Source organism: Leuciscus leuciscus (assembly GCF_965113295.1).
Source record: "Leuciscus leuciscus genome assembly, chromosome: 14".
NCBI classification, from domain to species: Eukaryota; Metazoa; Chordata; class Actinopteri; order Cypriniformes; family Leuciscidae; genus Leuciscus; species Leuciscus leuciscus.
This window is the reverse complement of record NC_138738.1, coordinates 34178759-34198621: the sequence shown is the minus strand read 5'-3', so window position 1 is coordinate 34198621 and position 19863 is coordinate 34178759. Positions and strand designations below refer to the sequence as shown.

Genomic DNA, 19863 nt, shown 5'->3' with positions numbered 1-19863 from the left:
GAAATATGATTAAAATATATCACAGAGATGCCGAATAAAAAATATAAAGGTTTGTCAACCAGAAATACAATTTCTTTTAAAATATTATTCTAGGTAGTTACTAGTAACGTTAAACAAAGAATGGTTGTCACTGGACAATCGCGAATGCCCCAGTGGCCTAATGGATAAGGCACTGGCCTCCTAAGCCAGGGATTGTGGGTTCGAGTCCCATCTGGGGTGGAACGTTTTCGTTATAACTTAAATAATACGACCATTTGATGTGTTCAAGACCTCCTGGGAAGTTTGAAAGCAACTTTGTTGCACTGACTGACTCTTAAGATGTCAGCATCATTATTTTGTCTCAAGATGCACATCAGTAATTGTTAAAAAAAATTCTAAGGCACGCTAAATCCTAATTGAACTAAGCCCTAATCCTGGTTTAAATGTAAGCCCTGTCTGTGAAACCATGCCTTAATGTGGATTGGTACTACCACTTGCAATCAAAACATAGCTTCACAACTTTACTTTGTTCAATATATATATATAAAATAATTATGGCAGCAGTATTATAAAGCTGTGAGAAATAATCTAAGGTCAAATCCATTTTTGTCCCACTGAAACACCAATGAAGCATTAACCCCATTATAATGAGGGTTGAAATAAATACATCTCTTGAAGAGATCTGGCCTCTGGGAAAGGGATGGTTGTTCTTGGCAAAGGTTATATTAAAGATTATTTGGGCATTAGGGAAAGAGTTGATTATCAACTGGCAGGATTCCACAATTAAAGAGAAAGACGAGTGGAGTAAAACTTAATTGTGGGAAACAGGCAGAGGTGGAGAACAACAAAGTACATTTACTTGAGTACTGTACTTAGGTAGACTTTTTGAGTATCTGTACTTTACTTGAGTATTATTTTTACACTACATTTGAAAGACAAACATCATACTTTTTTCTCCATACATGTCTGTCAAGGTCCTTGAGTAGAAAGTAGTAACTTCAGTCAGGGCAGGGATGATTTTGGTTGCATTGCGGTTGGAAATGAAAGTCAGGTTGACGTCAGAACCCCAGATTCCACTTATTCAATCCCACTACTGGAACTGTGTTCTAGAAATACATTTGATATTGATATGAGGGTAGGTAGGCAGGCATAGATTCAGAGGCATAAAGTACTGTAAGTATTACATACAACAATAATAAAACAATGCATTTACTTTTGCTACTTAAGTACTTTTAAAAACAAGTACTTTACTTTTACTTAAATCGGTCTTTACAAATTTTACTTGTAACAGAGTAATATTTGACCAGTAGTATCTGTACTCAAGTCGTGTACCTTCTCCACCTCTGGAAACAGGAGCGGTTAATCTTACAAGAACATTAGTTGCACAGTCATTGCCAAACACAACACCCTGAATGGCACCCTGACCAGACACAAATTCACATTCTCAGACACATCTCAGCTTTTTTCAATAAAGTTTTGACTTCTAGAACTCTGCCTCTTGACCTTCATTTGCAAGAAAGGACTTCTCCACAACACAATATGGATGTTTTATTGCATAACTAAATAGAAAATATTTCAATGGTCAAATAATGACTGGTACCCTGTAGCAACTTGTCACTCAAGTGTCTACAAACTAGCTTACATTTCACCCTGTTAGGAATTACAAAATACTGTTCAGCTGACTACATGATCCCTTCACTAAGCCATCACATTTGACAAGACTTAAAGCATGTCCATCTACATTTGTAATGTCTGATTTTTATAATTACTGATGTAAAAGATGAAAAAGTGGACTTGGTAAAACACTGCTTTTGAGTCCTAACTGCTTATTCATAAAATCAACAAAAGAAAACATCAGAAGCAATATTTTAAACAATCAAATTTATTGATTTCCAAGCATCACACTAGGTTAACGCTTCTTAAGACCAGTCTGCAGTGGTGCCACCCCAGTCTCCAGCCTGAGCGGTGGGGGCAGCAGACCAATCCTCAGTGGCAGGCTGAGCACTCCAGTCCTCTGTTGAAGAGAGAGAGACATTAAAAGTTACCCCAGATGTTATCGACACCTTAATCTTTCACATTGTGCAGTCCAGGGTTTCTGCAGGGTTTGGTCAGTCAAATTTAAGACTTTTTAAGACCTTTTTATGACCATTATGATTGAAATTTATGACCTACACGAATTACGAAAAATCATTAAAATTCCTTTCAAAAGTTTTTTTTTTTTTATTGACTTTCATTGAAAATAACAAGATGTATTATTTAAATGCCTAAAGACAGCTCCAACGCCTTCTTACCCAGTGTGCAATATGCTTGATACTGATTATTTGCAACAGGCTTGAGCCAACTACTAAACACACCATCTTTGAGCCATGGCTCGTTAAATGTACACTTTCCCATTGTGATAGACCGGGAGATTTCAGTTAGGGCTGGGCAATATGGCCAAAAACAATTATCACGATAATTGTTTTATATTAGTCAATATCGATAATTATCACGATAAATGTCAAATCTTTATTTCTTTCAAGTTTAAAGGCAGACTGTTACTTCTAAGTGAAAGTTGTAGAAACCAGAGCTTTAATTGTGGTTTTAAACTAACTTTACTCTTTATTGTCAGAAAATATAATGACAAACACTTGCTAAAACAGGTGAACATTTCACAAATCTGAGGTAGGACATTCAAACATTTGTCATTTGTCCTTAACAAAATAAATATCTTTATTGGGAAAATAATTACTTAGTTTCTGCATGTGCTAATAGGGGCCAAGTCTTGAAACAGGTTTGTGTTGCCTAACTTTGATGGCACGTATCTTCAGGAAATGTATGAAAAACAGTAGCCTAAATACATTATTAAATACTGTAAATATTCCATTAGTCCTTTAATACATTATCAGCACTAATAATATAATAAAATTCAATATGTATATCCCACATGGTGCAGTTAATATTACTAGGCTAACGTTACAGTAAATCCATGATAAATGATGGGAGATTGTAGACGGAAAAGCCTTCAGACTGTATCGTTGTGCAGAGTTTCTCCTGTTGGTCAGCGCTGTTTAATCTGCCTTTAAACTGGTTTAAATCACTGAGACAGTGTGTTCTTCGCTGAATTCAAGCACTTCTCACTGGATCTTGTGACCGAGACCGATCAGAGTAAACGCATCAGTTCTATTGAGCTTGCGCTGCCGTTTGGACTTGGAGCCGAGCGGGTAAATGGTTCGTGTGGCGCGCGTTTCAAATGAGCGTTCCGCTTTTGGCGCATTTAACCTGTGCATTTAACATTATGCCGCCAGCGCATTTTCAGGGGGAAAAAGCAATGGTAGAACCAACGAATGAACGAGCATATCAATTTAAGACGTGGCTAAATGAAATTTATGACCTTGTATGGAAAATCCGGACGTTTTTATGACTTTTTATGGCCTAAAATTCTGATTATTAAATTTAAGACGTTTTATGACTTTTTATGACTCCGCGGAAACCCTGGCAGTCTATGCTGTCAAATTGATCAAAAAAGGGAAACGTTGCTTACCTGCAAACACCTCAGCTGGTGCAGGTTTGGCAGGAGCTGAAGTCAAGAAAAGTTGATTATAGTCATTTTTCATAGCATTATTAATTTATGTTCAGATCAAATATAAATTACCTTAACACTTATCTTAAAACTGATCAATTAACAACTATAATAAGTGGGGAAATGAATATAAAAGGCAGCTTACCCTCTATGCCAGCTGGGAACTGCTGGATGGGAACAGATGGGACTGGAACACCTTCAGACCAGTCAGCAACCTCAGGCTGGTTGAAGTCGGGCACTGGAGCGGTCCATTCACCCTGGAACTCTTCCTTACCAACAGCCTTCTCAGCAGCAGCCTGCTCTTCCTTCTCAATCTAGAGGTGGAGCAAAATCAGTCACAATTAGCACATATTTAATAGTATACATGTTATAAAGTCACACTTGAACTGATTCTGAATATTGGTTGGACGCATTTAAATTAGCCATATCAGTTTCACAGGCTATGACATGGCAGATACAGATTCAACACGGGACTGTTTACAAAATTCAAGGGCCACATCATACCTCTTCAGGATCTCTGTAGAAGTACAGATCAGGCATGACCTCCCATGGGTGCTCTCTGGAGATAGTGCCCCTCATCCTCAGCACCTCTCTGGCCAACATCCACCACATCAAACCCACAGAGTGGGGACCCTACAACACAAGACATTTAAAACTATAGCATATGCATTTGGCAGACGCCTTTATCTAAAGTGAATTGCATTGCATTTGGGGTACACTTTCCATCTCTTGCTGTGCCTGGGAATTGAACCCTGAATGAAGTGTTAACAACAAGATCTATAATATGCATTTAGAAAACATGGGTTTGATTCTTCTGGTAATCGAACCCATGACCTTGGCATCGCTAGCCCCATGCTCTGCTGTTTGAGCTTCACACAGAACAAACATAGCCAATAGATTAACAGTGAGGTTTCTCATACATACTTTGTTGTTGCATGGGATGGCAATGTCGACGTATCTCAGAGGGGAGTCTGTGTTGCAGAGGGCAATGGTTGGGATGTTGACGTAAGAGGCCTCAGTCAGCGGCTGGTGGTCAGCGCGAGGATCAGTCACGATCAGGAGGCGGGGCTCCCTGAAAGCAGCCTGAATCTGATTGGTGAAGGTTCCAGGAGTGAAACGACCAGCGAAGGTGGTCGCGCCAGTGCCAGAGGCAAACTTGAGCACAGCTCTCTGACAGGAAAGAGCAGTGACAATCAACATCACTAAAATCACCAAGAGTCATGTTCACAAAATACATCCAGTAAAAACATTGTGGCTCAGGTCACTATCAAACCCCAGTCATAGGGCAAAGCCCTCATGGTGTTAGCGAAACCCCGGCCGAATCACTCTAGCACACTTCCGACACCCAAACACTGACAACAGTGCCAGGTTTTAACAGTGTGCTTGTCTAACAGCTCTATTTTTAAACTTGGGATTTTAAGAAATGCTGCTGACAATGTCTAGTCACCGAGTTTGCCAATTACCTGGCCAGTGTTTCTGGAGGAGATAACGCAGACATCAGCTGGATTTTCAATGGCAACAATAGCACGAGCAGCCAACAGCAGTTTCTCCCAGGTCTTTTTAAGGTTGATGATGTACACGCCTGCAGAAATGAAAAACTCTGATCAGTTATAGCAAAGGTACCCAAATCTGAACACTTTGGAAAGAATATTTTCTTAAAGAACCCCCTGAGATTAAGTTTTCCATATTTTAGCAACATTCACTGTTCTATGATGTCTGTTTCTAGTCACATGGAGAAACCATTTCTTTTTTTAATGTTGATAGTTTTGTTTTAAACTAAAAATTAAGACAAATATTACTAATACAGATGAACTTTATTAATATACCAATTTGGATGAATGTAGCTCTGGTCACTATCAAACCCCAGTCATAGGGCTCATCAGCCCTCATGGTGTTAGCGAAAACCCAGCTAAATCACTTTAGCACACATCCGACACCCAAACACCGACATCAGTGCCAGGCTTTAAAGGTGTGCGTGTTTACAGATTTAAAACAACCTTGCATCATCACATGAGATGCTACACATGCTCATGCCAATTCAATGAGGAAACGTGCAACTTATTCCAAAGATCTACTGTAAGTTATAAAGATTGATAAAACACCTGCAAGGCATCTAAGCTATATTCTAGTCTTCTTGTGCTTTTTACCGTCACTCTTTCTCTTGTAGACGTAGTGCTCCATCTGGAAGTCCAGGTTGGTTCCTCCCAGATGGGTTCCTGCGGCCAGGAACTTCAGCACATCCTCCTCCTTCATTTGAAGGACATCCAGACCTCCGGACATCGTGACCACTTTCCCTGCGTAACGAGTTTAGTGGGAGAGCTGGAAGAAAATACAGGAAAAAACTATTTAGTTGAGAACTCATTGGTAAGTAAGTATTTCAAACGTGAGTTGGGATGAATGTAGCTCTGGTCACTATCAAACCCCAGTCATAGGGCGCATCAGCCCTCATGGTGTTAGCGAAAACCCAGCTTGATCACTTTAGCACACTTCCGACACCCAAACACCGACATCAGTGCCAGGCTTTAACTGTGTGCGTGATGTTTACAGCTTGAAGACCGATCGTGCATTATCATTAGAAGCACGTGAGATGGTACACATACACTCGCCAACTCGATTAAATGTGGACCTTAAATCTAACAATTAACTAAAACAGAAAATAAAAACTATGTAGAGACTGAATGTTAATCAAATTACTCAAGTGTTAATTTATCTCACAATTGACCAGTGCGCGCGCTACACTGACTGTAGCCGTACACGCGCTTCCTTGCGCGAGATCACACGCCGCGGTTAAGGCCTACATATTTTAAGGGAAGTAGCGCAAACTTCACATTTAACATGACAACTGATTAACATTGATAATTATTAGCTTTATTTTAAAAAAGTCTGACTCAAATAGACGCTTAAAACTCGTCAAAATTGTATTTTTTTGCTCACCACGAGACAACGCCGTATGGAGTTCTGCACCTCACGGCGAAAAGAGGGCGGGATGAGGAAATGACGTAGTATATATACTCGGGTGGCCACCAATCATAATACGGAGGTTTCTTGCTCTCTGCATTTCTCCTGTCTAACCGAGACATCAACACACAACCCCCTACTGGAGGAGGATATCACATGTGAGCGGACTCTAATCAAGTTGCTAAACCATAAAAAAAACAAAAAACATTTTTGTTTAATACTAATAAAAAATAAACGTTAACGTTATCAACTTTTTTATTTTTTATTTAGTCAACATGAATCATTTTAATTTAGTTTAACTTGATATACTAAAATAACTATAACAGTCTAATGTCTGCATTTTGAACAGCATCCTGCTGGTTTATGCGGGACATTATAATAGAGATATCATTATAATTTTCTTAGAGATCCTAGCTGTAAATAAAAGCTGACAGGAGTCTCGCATAACTCACAGAGCTGATGAAGTCTGGTGTCTGAGTTATAGTTACTGCTCCCCTTTTGATTTGTGTCATTGCAGTGATTCAGGCCCTCCAGGTGTCCTCAAAGCTGACCCCGTTTATTCTGTCTGGCTGGATGTCTGGGGACACTGATGGCTATCAGACTGTCAGTTTTTGTGCCATCAGCAGAGCACAGCATAACAGTGACGCAAGACCACTTTGTGCCACCTTAACAGTATACTAGACCATTGTTCTGTACGGTCTATTAAAGCAAAAAGAGCATCATTGATTTTGAATGCATCTTCAATACTCTTTGTGTTAAAGCTGAAAATGTAGTGTATGTTACAAAACTAGATGCATAAAACAAACTTTTACCACCATTTATAAAACGGGGCAGATTTATTCACATATTAACATAGGCACGACATTTGCATGTGCAAAAATTCTCACACAAAGACAAAATATCAACAATAATGCTGAAAAGACAATACTGATTGTTTGAAGGCAAACGAATATCTCCACAGTACAGCACAAAGCACAATGGCTTACATTGCAACATGTGACCACACACACACACACACACAACCCAGATTCAGTTTGGGGAATGGAGCCAACTTTACTGAATGTAAAGTGCTTTCACAAACTATGCATGTACTGTAGTGTGATCTAAACTTATAAACCCTCTTAACTGATATAAAACTATAGTGTATCATTTGGCTCCACGAGTCTTCAAACTTCATATTATGGGTATTAAACTGCATTCTGCAGTAGATAAGCTTTCTTTGTAAGGGAGACGCCAATCAACACAATGAGTTAACTGATTTGAATTCAGCCAACTAAATGAAATTATTATTAAGTACATCAAATTCCTGACTTTAAATGGTCAAACTCACTTGAACCCTCAAAGTACATAAAATGGCACGTGACAAAGTACCACCATCACCAAGACAGAACGTTGGAGAGAATGAGAAACTCAAACGCTTATGGGGTAAATTTCATGAAAATGTGTCCAGGTGACGTTTACCCCCAAAAGTTTAATAAAAAAAAATGATGGTAATAATAATTAAAAAGAAAGAAATTATATTTATCTTAAAGAAATTGAAATCGCATTGTTGCATTATTTACATGACAATTAAGCCTATTTCCCTTAAATTCTCAGAATTGTAATGCATCCCTGCATTTAAAAATTTTTCTAAATATTTCCCAGAGGTTTTGGAGTAAAAGTACTGTAATATGCTGATTTAAAATTTGGAGGAGAAAAAAAACTTATATTAAAGGCAGTACAACAAAGACTACCATAGTGTACAAAATAAGCATATACAGTAAATATAATAGATATTACATTTAAAAAAAATTACATTAGTGATAATTTGGGAAGAAAATGTGCCTAATTGAAATGAAAATAATGTCACAGTACCAAAAATCCTAATAGTTCTAACAAGCTTAATTTTCTTTAACTTTTTATTGGTTCTCCCTCTTTGTTAAGGGTGAACAACCACCCGGACATGTTTGTGGCAGATTTCCTAAAATTAGAATAGAATTAACATAAAAAAGTTGTGTTCACACACCGAGCACCACTGATGATACTATGGCATCTTACAGCAGTTATTACACAATACCTCAATACAACAAAACGGCAATTAAAATTGTCCGACAACACATTTGCAAATACAATAAATTAAGTATGATAATTTCTCGCTGCCTTTCCACTTCAAACATCATTTTCTCAGGAACTATACTTAAGTTTCCATCTTAAATATTAAGTGTTTCTCCAGGTCTAAATCTTAGTCTCATTCAATCCAAATCCTGGCTTTGTCTGTGCCCAGCAGTGAGTGTTCAAGAAAATAAAGAACCCAGTGTACTGAAATGCACTGATAAATCCATCCAGTCATATAACACAGGAGATCAGTAGAACAGCACAAATCATCGCATAAAGACGTGCAATTATTATGTTGATGAGACAGTCATGTGTTGTCAGTTCAGTTTCTCAGCTCTAGAGTAATTCGGTCTGATTGTCGGAGCGCTGGAGTATTAGGTCAACATGTCTCGGACACCCGCTCGCCTCATCCTCGACTAAAAGGGATTTTCAACTCAGTGGACTAGGCTTAATGGTTTCAGACACAGAGTTGTGCATTTCCGAAAAACCTGCAAGGGTGGGCACTTTTTAATGACACGGTCATGTGGTATATTGAGTTCATTGGTTAGTGTGGAGGATTTTCTCATGAGGAGTGATTTCTTGTAAGCTGACGCCACATGATTTAGCAGTCTGTCTCTCATTGGTATTCTTCACTGCGCAGGCATCAACAAGGCAGACAAACTCACAATGTGGCAATTTAGGAATGTCACTGTCAGAGGTGTCATGGGGTAAAGACTCACTACACTTAAAACACATACACATACACACAACCCTTCTATTACCGGTACCTCAGCCAACACTGGCTGCTTTCAATTTGATCAACTCTTCGAGGATGACAGAACGCCATATTTTGCCAGTGTTTGAAAAGTCTACAAAAAAAAGTGCGTCAGGTGTCTTTAGGACTTCAGGCCCATGTGTGCCATCAGCTGCTCATACACAGTCCAGGCCATGGCAGCCATCAGGGTTCTCCTCAGAGAACGAGGAACCGCCCCCCGAAAGAACCCGCTCAAGCCATGCTTCTAAAACAACAGAGAAAAGAATGAAAGGGAAGTTACTTTAACAAACCTGTGACTTATACAACTACAAAACAACATTCAGAACACAATTAAATTCTGTAATGCGACAAAGTCAAGAAAATTTAATTTTATCAGTGAAGATTTGACTGGATAATGAAAAGCAGAAACTGGACATGATATGTTATTATGATTTCATATCATCTTTCAGTTGCATTTTTCTATTTTAGAATATCATGATTCTTGCACCAGGAACATTTATAAAGTAAGTAAATAGGGTACCATTCAAAAGTTTGGGTTGGTAAGATCTTTTTATGTACAAAGTCTTTTATGTACACCACGGCTGCAGTCGTTTGATAAACGTGAAATACAATTTAAAATAATAATTTCCTATTTAAATATATTTTAAAATGTAATTTATTCCTGTGATGCAAAGCTGAATTTTCAGCATCCGTGTCTTCAGTCTTCAGTGTCACATGATCCTTCCGAAATCATTCTATTATCCTGATTTGCTGCTCAAGAAACATTTCTGATTATTACCAATGTTGAAAACTGTTGTGCTGCTTAATATTTTTGTGGAAACTGTGCAGCATTTGTTTTCAGGATTCTTTGATGAGTAAAAAAGAACAGCTTTTATTTTCAAATATCATTTTTTGTAGCAATATAAAGTCTTTACTGACACTTCTGATTTAATGCATCCTTGCTGAATAAAGGTATTAATTTTCTTTTTTTAAATCTTACAGACCCCCAACTTTTGAATGGTAGAGTATTTTAGGGAACTGATTTCATGCTGTGTTTAAAATAACATTTTGTATCGGACTTTTCTTTATATTTGAAGAGATTTTCAAAGGTCAACAAATATGTTTTGTCGCATGTAGGGCTGGTCGGTATGACGATATATATCGTTACCATGTTAGAGATTTTGCTATATCGTGTATATTGCGGTGTGTAAATATAGCACTATTGACACTTCAGATTGATGAAATGCATAAATGAGAATACAAAGAGTGGGACGTGCTTGGTGTTAAAAAAGAGTTATAAGTGCAATCAATTCTGAAAAGGAACTCAGTGCGGTGCTCGTGCTGACTGGCACACTGCCAAAACCTACCTCTCTTAGAAGGCGATCGCAAATTTGGGACGTGCTAAATGTCAAAGTGTTATAAGCAGTGAAAAAACTCAATGTGGTGCAAGCACTGACTGACACACAGCGTAAGCACGTTCACAGAAATCCGCGTCTCTCAGCATGCAATCGTGAATTCAGTTCTCTTTGACGTCTTATTGCGCTTGAATGGTTGAATACACACTCGATTAAGTCAAAATGCCGATGGTATGAAGTGTTCAAGTAAATACAGCCGGTTATGGCTCCAGTGAAAGTAAACAGGATGTGTGTCAGTATAATGGATCCGTGCGCTTGGTCTTAAAGTGACAGCAGCCTAATATACCTCCATGCTGCTCGGTTTCATTAATGTGAATCAAACAAAAGAGAAAATAACTTACTGCTCCTGACTGAATACCTTTATTTTAGCTCTATTAATTTATATTTAAATATAAATAAATGTATATTTAATTCATGCAGTGAAGACTATGCAATATTTTGTTTTTACATTTTTGATTATTCAATTTCTGTACTAATTCTAACTACACGTTAAATAAACCTATTGTCCCTGAAAAACTTAATTTGTTGAATTCATATTTTTGTTATATTGCATTTGTCCTATTGTTTGTAATTTGCTTCATTTTTCTTATTTTAAATAACAGAAATGAGATAGGATAACACATAATAACTATATCATGATACATATCGTTATCATAAAATAAAATTTCTCATATCCTGAAATAAGAATTCGGTCATATCGCCCACCCCAAGTAACATGATGCTTACAGCATAAACGTGGCGTAAAGCATCGCTGGTCTTGCGATACAATGCGGGGCTGACTTGCATGTGGGTTTTGATCACATCCGCTGGCTGAGTGGCTAGAGAGGCCAAAATACCAGCCACCACACCACAGCCAAAATTAACCAGCGGGACAAAGGATGATGAGCTGATCTCTGAGTGAATGAGAGAGAGCAGACATTATTAGACAATCCCACATCCCTCAGATAACATCATCATTTTCACTTGATCAGAAGCTTACCCTGTGGTAAAGCCTTTTTGGCCTGGCTATAGAACATGACATAGATGCCAGAGAACGGAGCATCTCTGAGCAGAGTCGCCGTGAGCCCGGAGTAAAGAGCCCTGGGACCTTCGTTCTGACACACACTTTTAAGAGCTCCAGCTACGCTCACGTAATTGTACCGCCCACTCTGAAATAAAACATGCAACGGTGAATAAACACACAGATACACCCGAAAACATGCATTTTCAATGTATATGCAGGGTCTCAGTAATGGTCCTCACCTCAAAGCGAGTCTTAATGACTGTGATGGGCAGCATGGCCACGCCGGCCACACAACGAGCCCCTGCCCCGAGCAACACCGCCTCCCCAGCGCTCGGAGACCCATCCTCGAAGTAATGCTGCTTCAGCGAGTAAAATGTGCTGAAGTAGATCCCTACACCAGGGATACAGCGCATGAACGACTGCGGGACAGAAATAGAGAGAAACAGTTAGTGGTGCAACGGATCATCATTGATCCGTGATCCGTTCGGATCAATATCTTCGGTTCGGCACTCACGTGATCCGCGGATTGATTGATGAAAAAAAAGTTGTGCGCATGTTCAGTCCACACACAGCGTGGTCATGGCGAGCGTTATGAACCGCAGAGAGTGTGACGCCTCATTCGCGCCGCAAAACCTCCAGACGTGCGTAAACGCGTCTTTACATTGACTTCACATTGAAATCACTCGCGCCAGACGCTCTATTCGCGTTTGGTGTGAACGCAGCATGAGTGACGGCGAGAGAGAGAGAGAAAGAGTGCCTGCGAGTGCGAGCGAGCAAGGTAATACGTTGTCAAATATGTTTAAACTTAAATGAACTACACAAGTAGTTATGTCTCTTTGTATTAATTTGTCCTGTTATTGACATAGGCCTAATGCACGTCATTGACAAAATGCGCAACCAGATGTTCGAATAATTCGAATATGTGTTTTTTAGAGGGAATATTCGAACGTCATTTTTGAGCAATTTTGACAGCCCTATATGACAGTGGAAACACATAAAGCATTGGTCCATGTTTAAAGGAAGGAGATGCCTTTTTATGTTGCACTTTAAGTTGTTTTTCATTAATTATGTTAAAAAGAAGATATTATGCCTTGTGCACTTTAAGTTGATTTTATATATTTTAATTTAACAATTTAAAAGTGTTAATAAAAAAATAAAAATAAATTTTGCTGATCCGAAAAATTATCCGATCCGTGACTCTGATCCGAGAAACGATCCGAACCGTGAGTTTTTTGATCCGTTGCACCCCTAGAAACAGTGAGTCAGAAATCATTCATTGATATATAAAAACAAAACCGGTGCCAAGAAATCCATACTTCTAATCCATACATGATGTAATAATCAGGGTTCCTACACATTTTTATTTCAAACTTCCGTAATTTTTCAGACTCACAAACCTATCTGTAGATTTTTCAGAACATATTTAACATAAATGGTTCATAAAGCATTATTTTCAGCATTATATTTGGTATATAATATACCAAATCTGTAATACATTTAATTTTCTAATTTTTTCTTGAAGTGATAACATGTGCTTACATGATGAGAAGAACCTAAAACACTTATTAACCTGCATATATTCACCTCTGACAAATCGGTTTGATATACTGTAATCATGTTTTGATGTTGAATGATCAGTAAAGTACAGTAAAGAAACAGTAAAGTACAGTATGATTTTGCTTCTTTATCTCTTGCTGGTTTGAGTGGCAGACGCACATTAGATTAGTAAAGTTCAAAAGAGACTCGCTTATGGTAAAAGACAAACAGTTTTGCGTAATGAAAATGTGCGCCTTAAATTCATTTAGTCGGGTTCGACAAGCACTAAACTATTGCCATGAAAACACTTTGCTTGTATGATACATGTTTTTTAGAAAATGTTTATTTTTTTAGAAAACTTAAAGGTATAGCAGAGGATGTTTTACTTCCTGGTGGGTAACCTATATTATTGGTCCTCCTAATTGTCAATCATTCTGGTGAATCAATCAAACTTTTCAAAAAGTGGAGAGGGCGGGTCTTATCTCAAATTTGGAAAGATCCTCCGCTATACCTTTAAGAGAGGCTTTTTGTTTGTGTCACATTAAATATGCCGTCTACTCAGACAAATGAAGAACAGGACATATGTCTGAGATCAGAGCACTGGTGCTGTTGTGAGATCAAACTGAGATCAGAAGCATTAATGCTTCTCCTTTATTATTATTATTATTAATCGTATTATTAATTTTATTTATAAATAGACCTAATCAGTCATATTTAACTCATAAAAATATCTTTTTTTATTGTGTATATGTATTTATATATATATATTGTCTTTTTGTATAATATGTTTAATTGTATTTTACGGAGGTGCTTACAAGTTCTAGTTTTATGATTGTTGTAGTGTATTGTTGTAATGTTTAACTCTTTTTTCTAGTTTAGAGCCTAATAACATCTGGCAAAGGGACTACCAATGAAAACTAGCCTTCGGGCTAATTTGGGTACATTTACATTTATGAATGTTAATTAATGTACACTGTCCCTTTTCTAAATAAATAAATAAATAAATAAACAGTGAGAGCGGACCAAGGAAATGGAGAAGTCAGCCAACACAGTCGACTTACCGGTGAAACCCCCTTCCACAGGCCAAACAGCTTCTCTGTGCGGATCACGTTTAAAAACACTGTAATCATTCCCACTTTAGGAGCACTGAGAGACAAAGACAAAAATAAAAATGATCATGGGCAGAGAGACAAAGATGGGTGAAAACAGACAGGAGGAGCCAAAAATCTAAAACAATTTGACATGGGGGACCATGTTATTCTCTGCAAAGCTGAGAGAGGCAGACAGTTTAATAATAGAGCACATGACACTCCCACACAGCATACAGAGAGCCCACAGTTATATAAACACAGACACAATGACACTCAACACGCATCTTACCAAAAAACACAAGCTAAAACCTCACAGTCGGTTGCTAGGGTGTTATGTGGTTGGTAAAGTGCTCTGAATAGTTTTTAGTGCGTTGCTATGGAGTTGCTGGGGTACTGCTATGTGGTTGGTAATGTTTTTGGTGCGCTGCTATGTGCATTGCAAATATCCCAATCCCTTTTGTTCAACTTTACGCATGCCTTAGCAAACATTACTAATTATGAATTATACGTGGTACGGGGCAAAACCTGGCTATAACGGTGCTTCCCTTGCAAGGACTTAAGTCATTATCTATGTAATAATCTATGACATGCTAATTACCCCTTGTCAGAATGACAACAGAAATGGGATGCTCCGATCGATCTGCCACAGATTGGTATTGGCTGATAATCACATGCTATGACTCGATCGGTAGTTCCTAAATGTGGCCAATCTCACCGAACCGACAGGCTTTTGTGCAACATTCTGCTTTGCTACATTAGTAAACCATTGTAAATCGTCTTTATTTAGAACAGGGTGTCTCGATTCAAACGAGCCCAAACACACACAACATAACATGATGCGTAGATCTTGAGAAAATCCTAACGGAGTGACATGACATGCTGCTTGGCTAAAGCTATAGGACTTCTGGTATCCGATTGCATTGCGATCATGACGGAGTGTTTTCCAACGTCATGTAAAATCGATCGCTCAGATTGACAGGTCTTTATTTAACGAACAGCGCTGGAAGATCATCAACCACAATCGTATTACATTTGACTTATTCTATGTAATTATCAATATTTTTATGTTTACACATGTAATTAGTTCTTATGTTCAGTAAAACACTCAGATCACTTGTTTGAAAAGGCTACCATGGTTCCAAATGCCATAACTTTTGATTGCTTTGAGATATCAACACGAAATTGGCCCAGATGCAGTCGACATGATTGAGAACAAGTTCAACCTTGATATTATGACCTGTCATATATAGGCTACTGGGATTTTCTCAGCAGTGTTGTAGCCGTAGAATCTCCAAACATGATCAAAATCTATTTTCAATCAAGGTTTTCTTTCATATGAGACCGTATACATGATGATACCTTGTTTTTTTGTAGAGTTGTAAGCCACTACTTTTAAGTATGCCCCTTAGATGTGAAATTATTAAAAATGCCTTCAGGGTGTAAAGAGTCAACAGAGAGCTTACATATTATATAAAGCTTGAATGATTGGGATCGGCCGATCATGATGACAAGAAATCTGTAGTCAGCATCCCTAATGATTATGCATTTTAACTGTGCAGGACATGTTTATTATCTGTCAATCAAGTCATGAAACCCAGCACTGACACCTAACACCAGACAAAGATTAAGGCACAAGGACAGCAGCCTAACTGCAGGCTTATAGACATGATCAGCGCGGGTCACAGCGCACAGTGGCGTCTCACCCCGGGTGCATGTTGTTCTGCAGGGTCTGCAGTCTGGTCTTCACCAGATCCAACGGCTGGAACAGCAGAGTGGAGCAGGTGCCACTGAGAGAGCCGCACATGAAGGCCTTCAGGGCAGGATGAGCCTGAGAGAACAAACCAAGAAAGACAGAATTTGAGAAAACAAGGACTGAAGGAGGAGACAAAGGTTAAAGCTAGATAAGAGTATGAATGGATGGATATAAAATGTGGGGTGACAGCAGAGGAGAAGACAAATAATTGTGAGATGAGTAGAAAGATCAGATGATGAAACAACAGTTTAAGAGAATATAATTCAGGAAGCTCTTTAAAGTGGCCATATTCAACACTTGTACCATTTTATTTTCCTTTTAGTCCACTTCTAATGTTTGTTTGTTAGTCAATATTTCTTGCACCACATTAAAAATTAAATATGTCTAACTACACAATTTAAAATTTTGTTCTTTAATGAGCACCAAGTTCCTGAATACCAAGCAAACATTCACATGTAAATAGGGCCCTATGATTCCCGCTATGTGGAAAACACGTGAAGAATCTTGGAATCTAGGCATAACAAAAGAATGTATGGTATGCCACAGGATTTGCCAATTTTTGGATTAATTATTCAAAAGTATGGGGAAAAACAACACAGATAAACCATAGTAAAGGTTTGGTTTAACTTGAAATTATGACAGAAATATATTGTTGTTTATAATAAAATTATGCAGCACTTCATTTGACAACTGGAAAAAGGAATTTTTATATTTTCATTTCATCATTACATTTTAAAATATTCCTTAAACTGTCAATTCAATTGATTACACATGTTTTTTTTTTATTATTAAAATAAAATGAGACAAAAAAAAACAAAAAAACATGGAATTTGCAAGTGGCTGTGATGTCATAACCATGACGATTCACGATAATGAACATCATTATTTTGTAGCTTGGTTTTCATGTTTTGTGTGGACTAGGGAGAAAGCTTTGCACTGTTAAAGTTGTATTTCAAAAGAGCAAGAAAAATCCTGTTTTTCATGTTATGCCCCTTTAACAGGCTCGGGTACGAAAACTGCAATTTTCTCAACACAAAAGTCAACATCTACTACAGGAACACTAAAAATACCACAGTGACCAACACTGACAGCCCAGATAAAAGGATATTCTCACACACTGAATATCCAACAATACACAGCATAATTTGCATACATGTATGCAAATATATATATATTTTTTAAAGTGTGCATGGCCACGCAATACACATAAATTCACTTCAAAACAGATTGATCACGGAGAATCACATCCAACACAGATGCACAATCACACACTGACACTGTCAGCATCATCACACGCATACTGATATGCACATCAAGACTCGAGCTCTGCCGACAGGCTATTCGGAGTGCTGAGATTCATTTAGAAGCACGAAAACAGCAAGACACGAGTGATGGGAAGATGCACACACACATACAGCTGCGCAGAGATACACACAAACACTGACTAGAGAAACATACAGTGAGCCACTGACTAATCTGCCCTACCTTTCCCAGGCTGCTGGCAGATTTGGGCTGAGGGTCCTTTTTCTCTTGCATCTCTCTTTATCACACTCTTACTGCTGCCGTTAACAGCACATGACAAAGTAAGCCTCCATCTCACTCCTCTCACACACAATACCCAGAAATCTCTCTTTAACCCCCTCCCACCCCCAGCAGAAGATTCAGCGGCTTAATCCACAAGCTTCCATGCCTGCCGTTCTCAGCGCTGCTCACCCCTTTACACCCAAACGCACATCCGTGGTTTCACTCTCCTCGTTTGCGTTCCTCTCCACCGGATCAAGTGCTTTCAGCACAGCGTGAGTCATACAGTTGCCAAAGGCATATGTATATGTGAGTTAGCGTGTGCTTGTGTGGATGTGACAGAGAAAATGTGGGTCATTCATTGGATGCATGTATCCTAATATTCCAACATAGGTTCAGCAGAGTTGCACATAAAAAATTACTTTCAGATCTTTATATGACATTAGCACATAAAACAGCTTATGTGGTGGGAAAACAGTGTCATCATAACATACGCGTTCTCTCGGGCCTACAATTACAAATAAGAAACAAAAGAACAAACCCTGATTGCTTTTCTCTACTAATATGTCAGTCAGATCAATTATTTGGCCATTTTGAGTTAATCATGATGGAAGATTCTTCTGCACGCATCAGTTTCAATACGACTACCTTCTTGGTGTAATGTGCACATTTTATGTTTTCAAATATTTAAGTGAATTCTAAGTTAATATTGTGTAGAATAAATGTTCACTTATTTTCAAAAATGTTGGGTGTGCTTCTTTTGGTATCATTGCATTGTATTGTTGACCTCGTCTCGGCCCCTAAAAAAACCATTTTGATTACTACTCTTTCCTGAATAGAAGGTCACACATTCAAGCAGAAGTTTATGTAATGCAATCAATCTGTAATGTAGATTATATTAGAAAAGCATGACATTTAAGTATTATAAGCTTGCTGAATCAACTGTCAGGTTACAGACATTCAACATCTCACATTTAACTTCAGCAGAACACATTTACATTAAAGCACACAGCAATACCACAAACTCACCAGGGCAAGCTCCATTGCGGATGAAGAGGAGGATGATGAAGCTTGCACAGAGGAAGAGCTCAACTCCCTCCTTTTGATCTCTTCTATGGCCGTCGTGATGTCTTCTTACCCGTCAAAGATTCCAGACTGCATGAAGGAGAAATTAATGTAATACCCAACCTGATAAATTAAATATCCACTGCTAATTTCACACAAAACCAAGCACATATTAATCAAGACAGAATCAAATACAGAATCAACTAGAGTGACGTGTATTAAAGCATCTAAATAAAATAAGAGGCTGTCAGACAGATTTAAGTTATATTTAATAATTACCTGTCTGTTAAGGACCGAAGAGAAACAGTGAATGAGGACTGATCTTCATCATGATTCTCGCTCTTTCTGTCACTACACAGCTGTCAACAGTACAAAGGAGAAGGCCGACGAATTTACACACAGAAACCACCATTTCATTAATGAAATCTTACATAAACATGGAGAAATTAGCCGCACACCACAGAAATAAATGTAAAATGAATACAAACTAGGCTACTAAGTCAGATCGGACTGAAAGCTAATGCTAATTCTTCTGACCAAGCATAACGCGTTTCAAACAATCGGCAACGGCTAACAACGCATCATATGCTGCTTTCTTCTGTTTAAAACACAAAACTGACAATATACACAACGAAAATATTGGAAATAGGGTGGTGCAACACAGGTCAGCTGGTTTCTGTCAGTTAGCCGGTAATGCTAACAGTCCCCGTTCACTCCATCATAATCAAACAACTTTAACTTACATTCAATAGTTCTGTTTGTCGATGTCTAAAACTGCGTAATTTCCTTTCAAGCAATCAATACATGTTACAGGGCTGCTAAACTGCAGGTGAAACAGCAGTCGTGCGTAGGTTACACAAGTTTTCAATATCACATTGCTCCGCGGAGATCGTGATCTGAGAGTTTGGAGTTACGCTGTACGCTCGCGCAAGAAAGTTCTGCGCTGTTTGCGTAACGCCTGCGTAATGTTTGCGTAGTCGCCACTCCAGAACAACGGGCAAGAACCGGTTTCAGCTCGATTATTCCAGCGGTGCCGGTGTCACACGTGCTTCGGCTAGAGACACTTGATGCGTGAGCCGCGATGCCTCCCACTGGAATATTGAGGTATATGTGTTCCCATCTCTTACAAAGTGACTCATTGAAAGGGATAGTT

The 19863-nt window shown here is 38.5% G+C and overlaps 2 protein-coding genes across 4 annotated transcripts; both read right to left on the bottom strand.

Annotated features, from left to right (window-relative positions):
* Positions 1-1843: 1843 nt before the first annotated feature.
* On the bottom strand, positions 1844-6570 carry rpsa (ribosomal protein SA). 2 transcript variants are annotated; one of them, XM_082189883.1, is made up of 8 exons: positions 6476-6570; positions 5689-5860; positions 5005-5123; positions 4466-4711; positions 4046-4174; positions 3687-3855; positions 3463-3538; positions 1844-2066 (listed from the first exon to the last, which is right to left on the bottom strand). In XM_082189883.1, coding segments are annotated over exons 2-8 (873 nt in total). In that variant the 5' UTR covers positions 5822-5860; positions 6476-6570; the 3' UTR covers positions 1844-2065. The 2 variants fall into 2 exon arrangements, with proteins under 2 accessions (XP_082046009.1, XP_082046008.1); XM_082189882.1 differs by having other exon boundaries at positions 1844-1993; positions 3503-3538.
* Positions 6571-7302: 732 nt separating this feature from the next.
* On the bottom strand, positions 7303-19762 carry slc25a38b (solute carrier family 25 member 38b). 2 transcript variants are annotated; one of them, XM_082189835.1, is made up of 9 exons: positions 19454-19762; positions 18990-19069; positions 18675-18800; positions 16075-16199; positions 14342-14426; positions 11984-12163; positions 11721-11889; positions 11468-11634; positions 7303-9591 (listed from the first exon to the last, which is right to left on the bottom strand). In XM_082189835.1, exons 3-9 carry the CDS (start codon positions 18687-18689, stop codon positions 9469-9471), a joined length of 864 nt encoding a protein of 287 aa, XP_082045961.1. In that variant the 5' UTR covers positions 18690-18800; positions 18990-19069; positions 19454-19762; the 3' UTR covers positions 7303-9468. The 2 variants fall into 2 exon arrangements, with proteins under 2 accessions (XP_082045961.1, XP_082045962.1); XM_082189836.1 differs by lacking the exons at positions 18675-18800; positions 18990-19069; positions 19454-19762 and adding an exon at positions 17610-18639.
* Positions 19763-19863: the final 101 nt, after the last annotated feature.

What these genes read in the sequence shown, in the direction of transcription:
- rpsa (XM_082189882.1), bottom strand. Translation starts at nt 5,821, where the DNA reads ATGTCCGGAGGTCTGGATGTCCTTCAAATGAAGGAGGAGGATGTGCTG. An exon ending in CCTCCAGAAACACTGGCCAG is followed by an intron (nt 4,712 to 5,004) that starts GTAATTGGCAAA and finishes CTTTCCTGTCAG; the next exon opens with AGAGCTGTGCTCAAGTTTGC. An exon ending in GTTCCCAGCTGGCATAGAGG is followed by an intron (nt 3,539 to 3,686) that starts GTAAGCTGCCTT and finishes TCTTGACTTCAG; the next exon opens with CTCCTGCCAAACCTGCACCA.
- slc25a38b (XM_082189836.1), bottom strand. Translation starts at nt 17,660, where the DNA reads ATGCAAGAGAAAAAGGACCCTCAGCCCAAATCTGCCAGCAGCCTGGGA. An exon ending in CAGAACAACATGCACCCGGG is followed by an intron (nt 14,427 to 16,074) that starts GTGAGACGCCAC and finishes TTTGTCTCTCAG; the next exon opens with TGCTCCTAAAGTGGGAATGA. An exon ending in CTTTACGCCACGTTTATGCT is followed by an intron (nt 9,592 to 11,467) that starts GTAAGCATCATG and finishes CTGTTGTTTTAG; the next exon opens with AAGCATGGCTTGAGCGGGTT.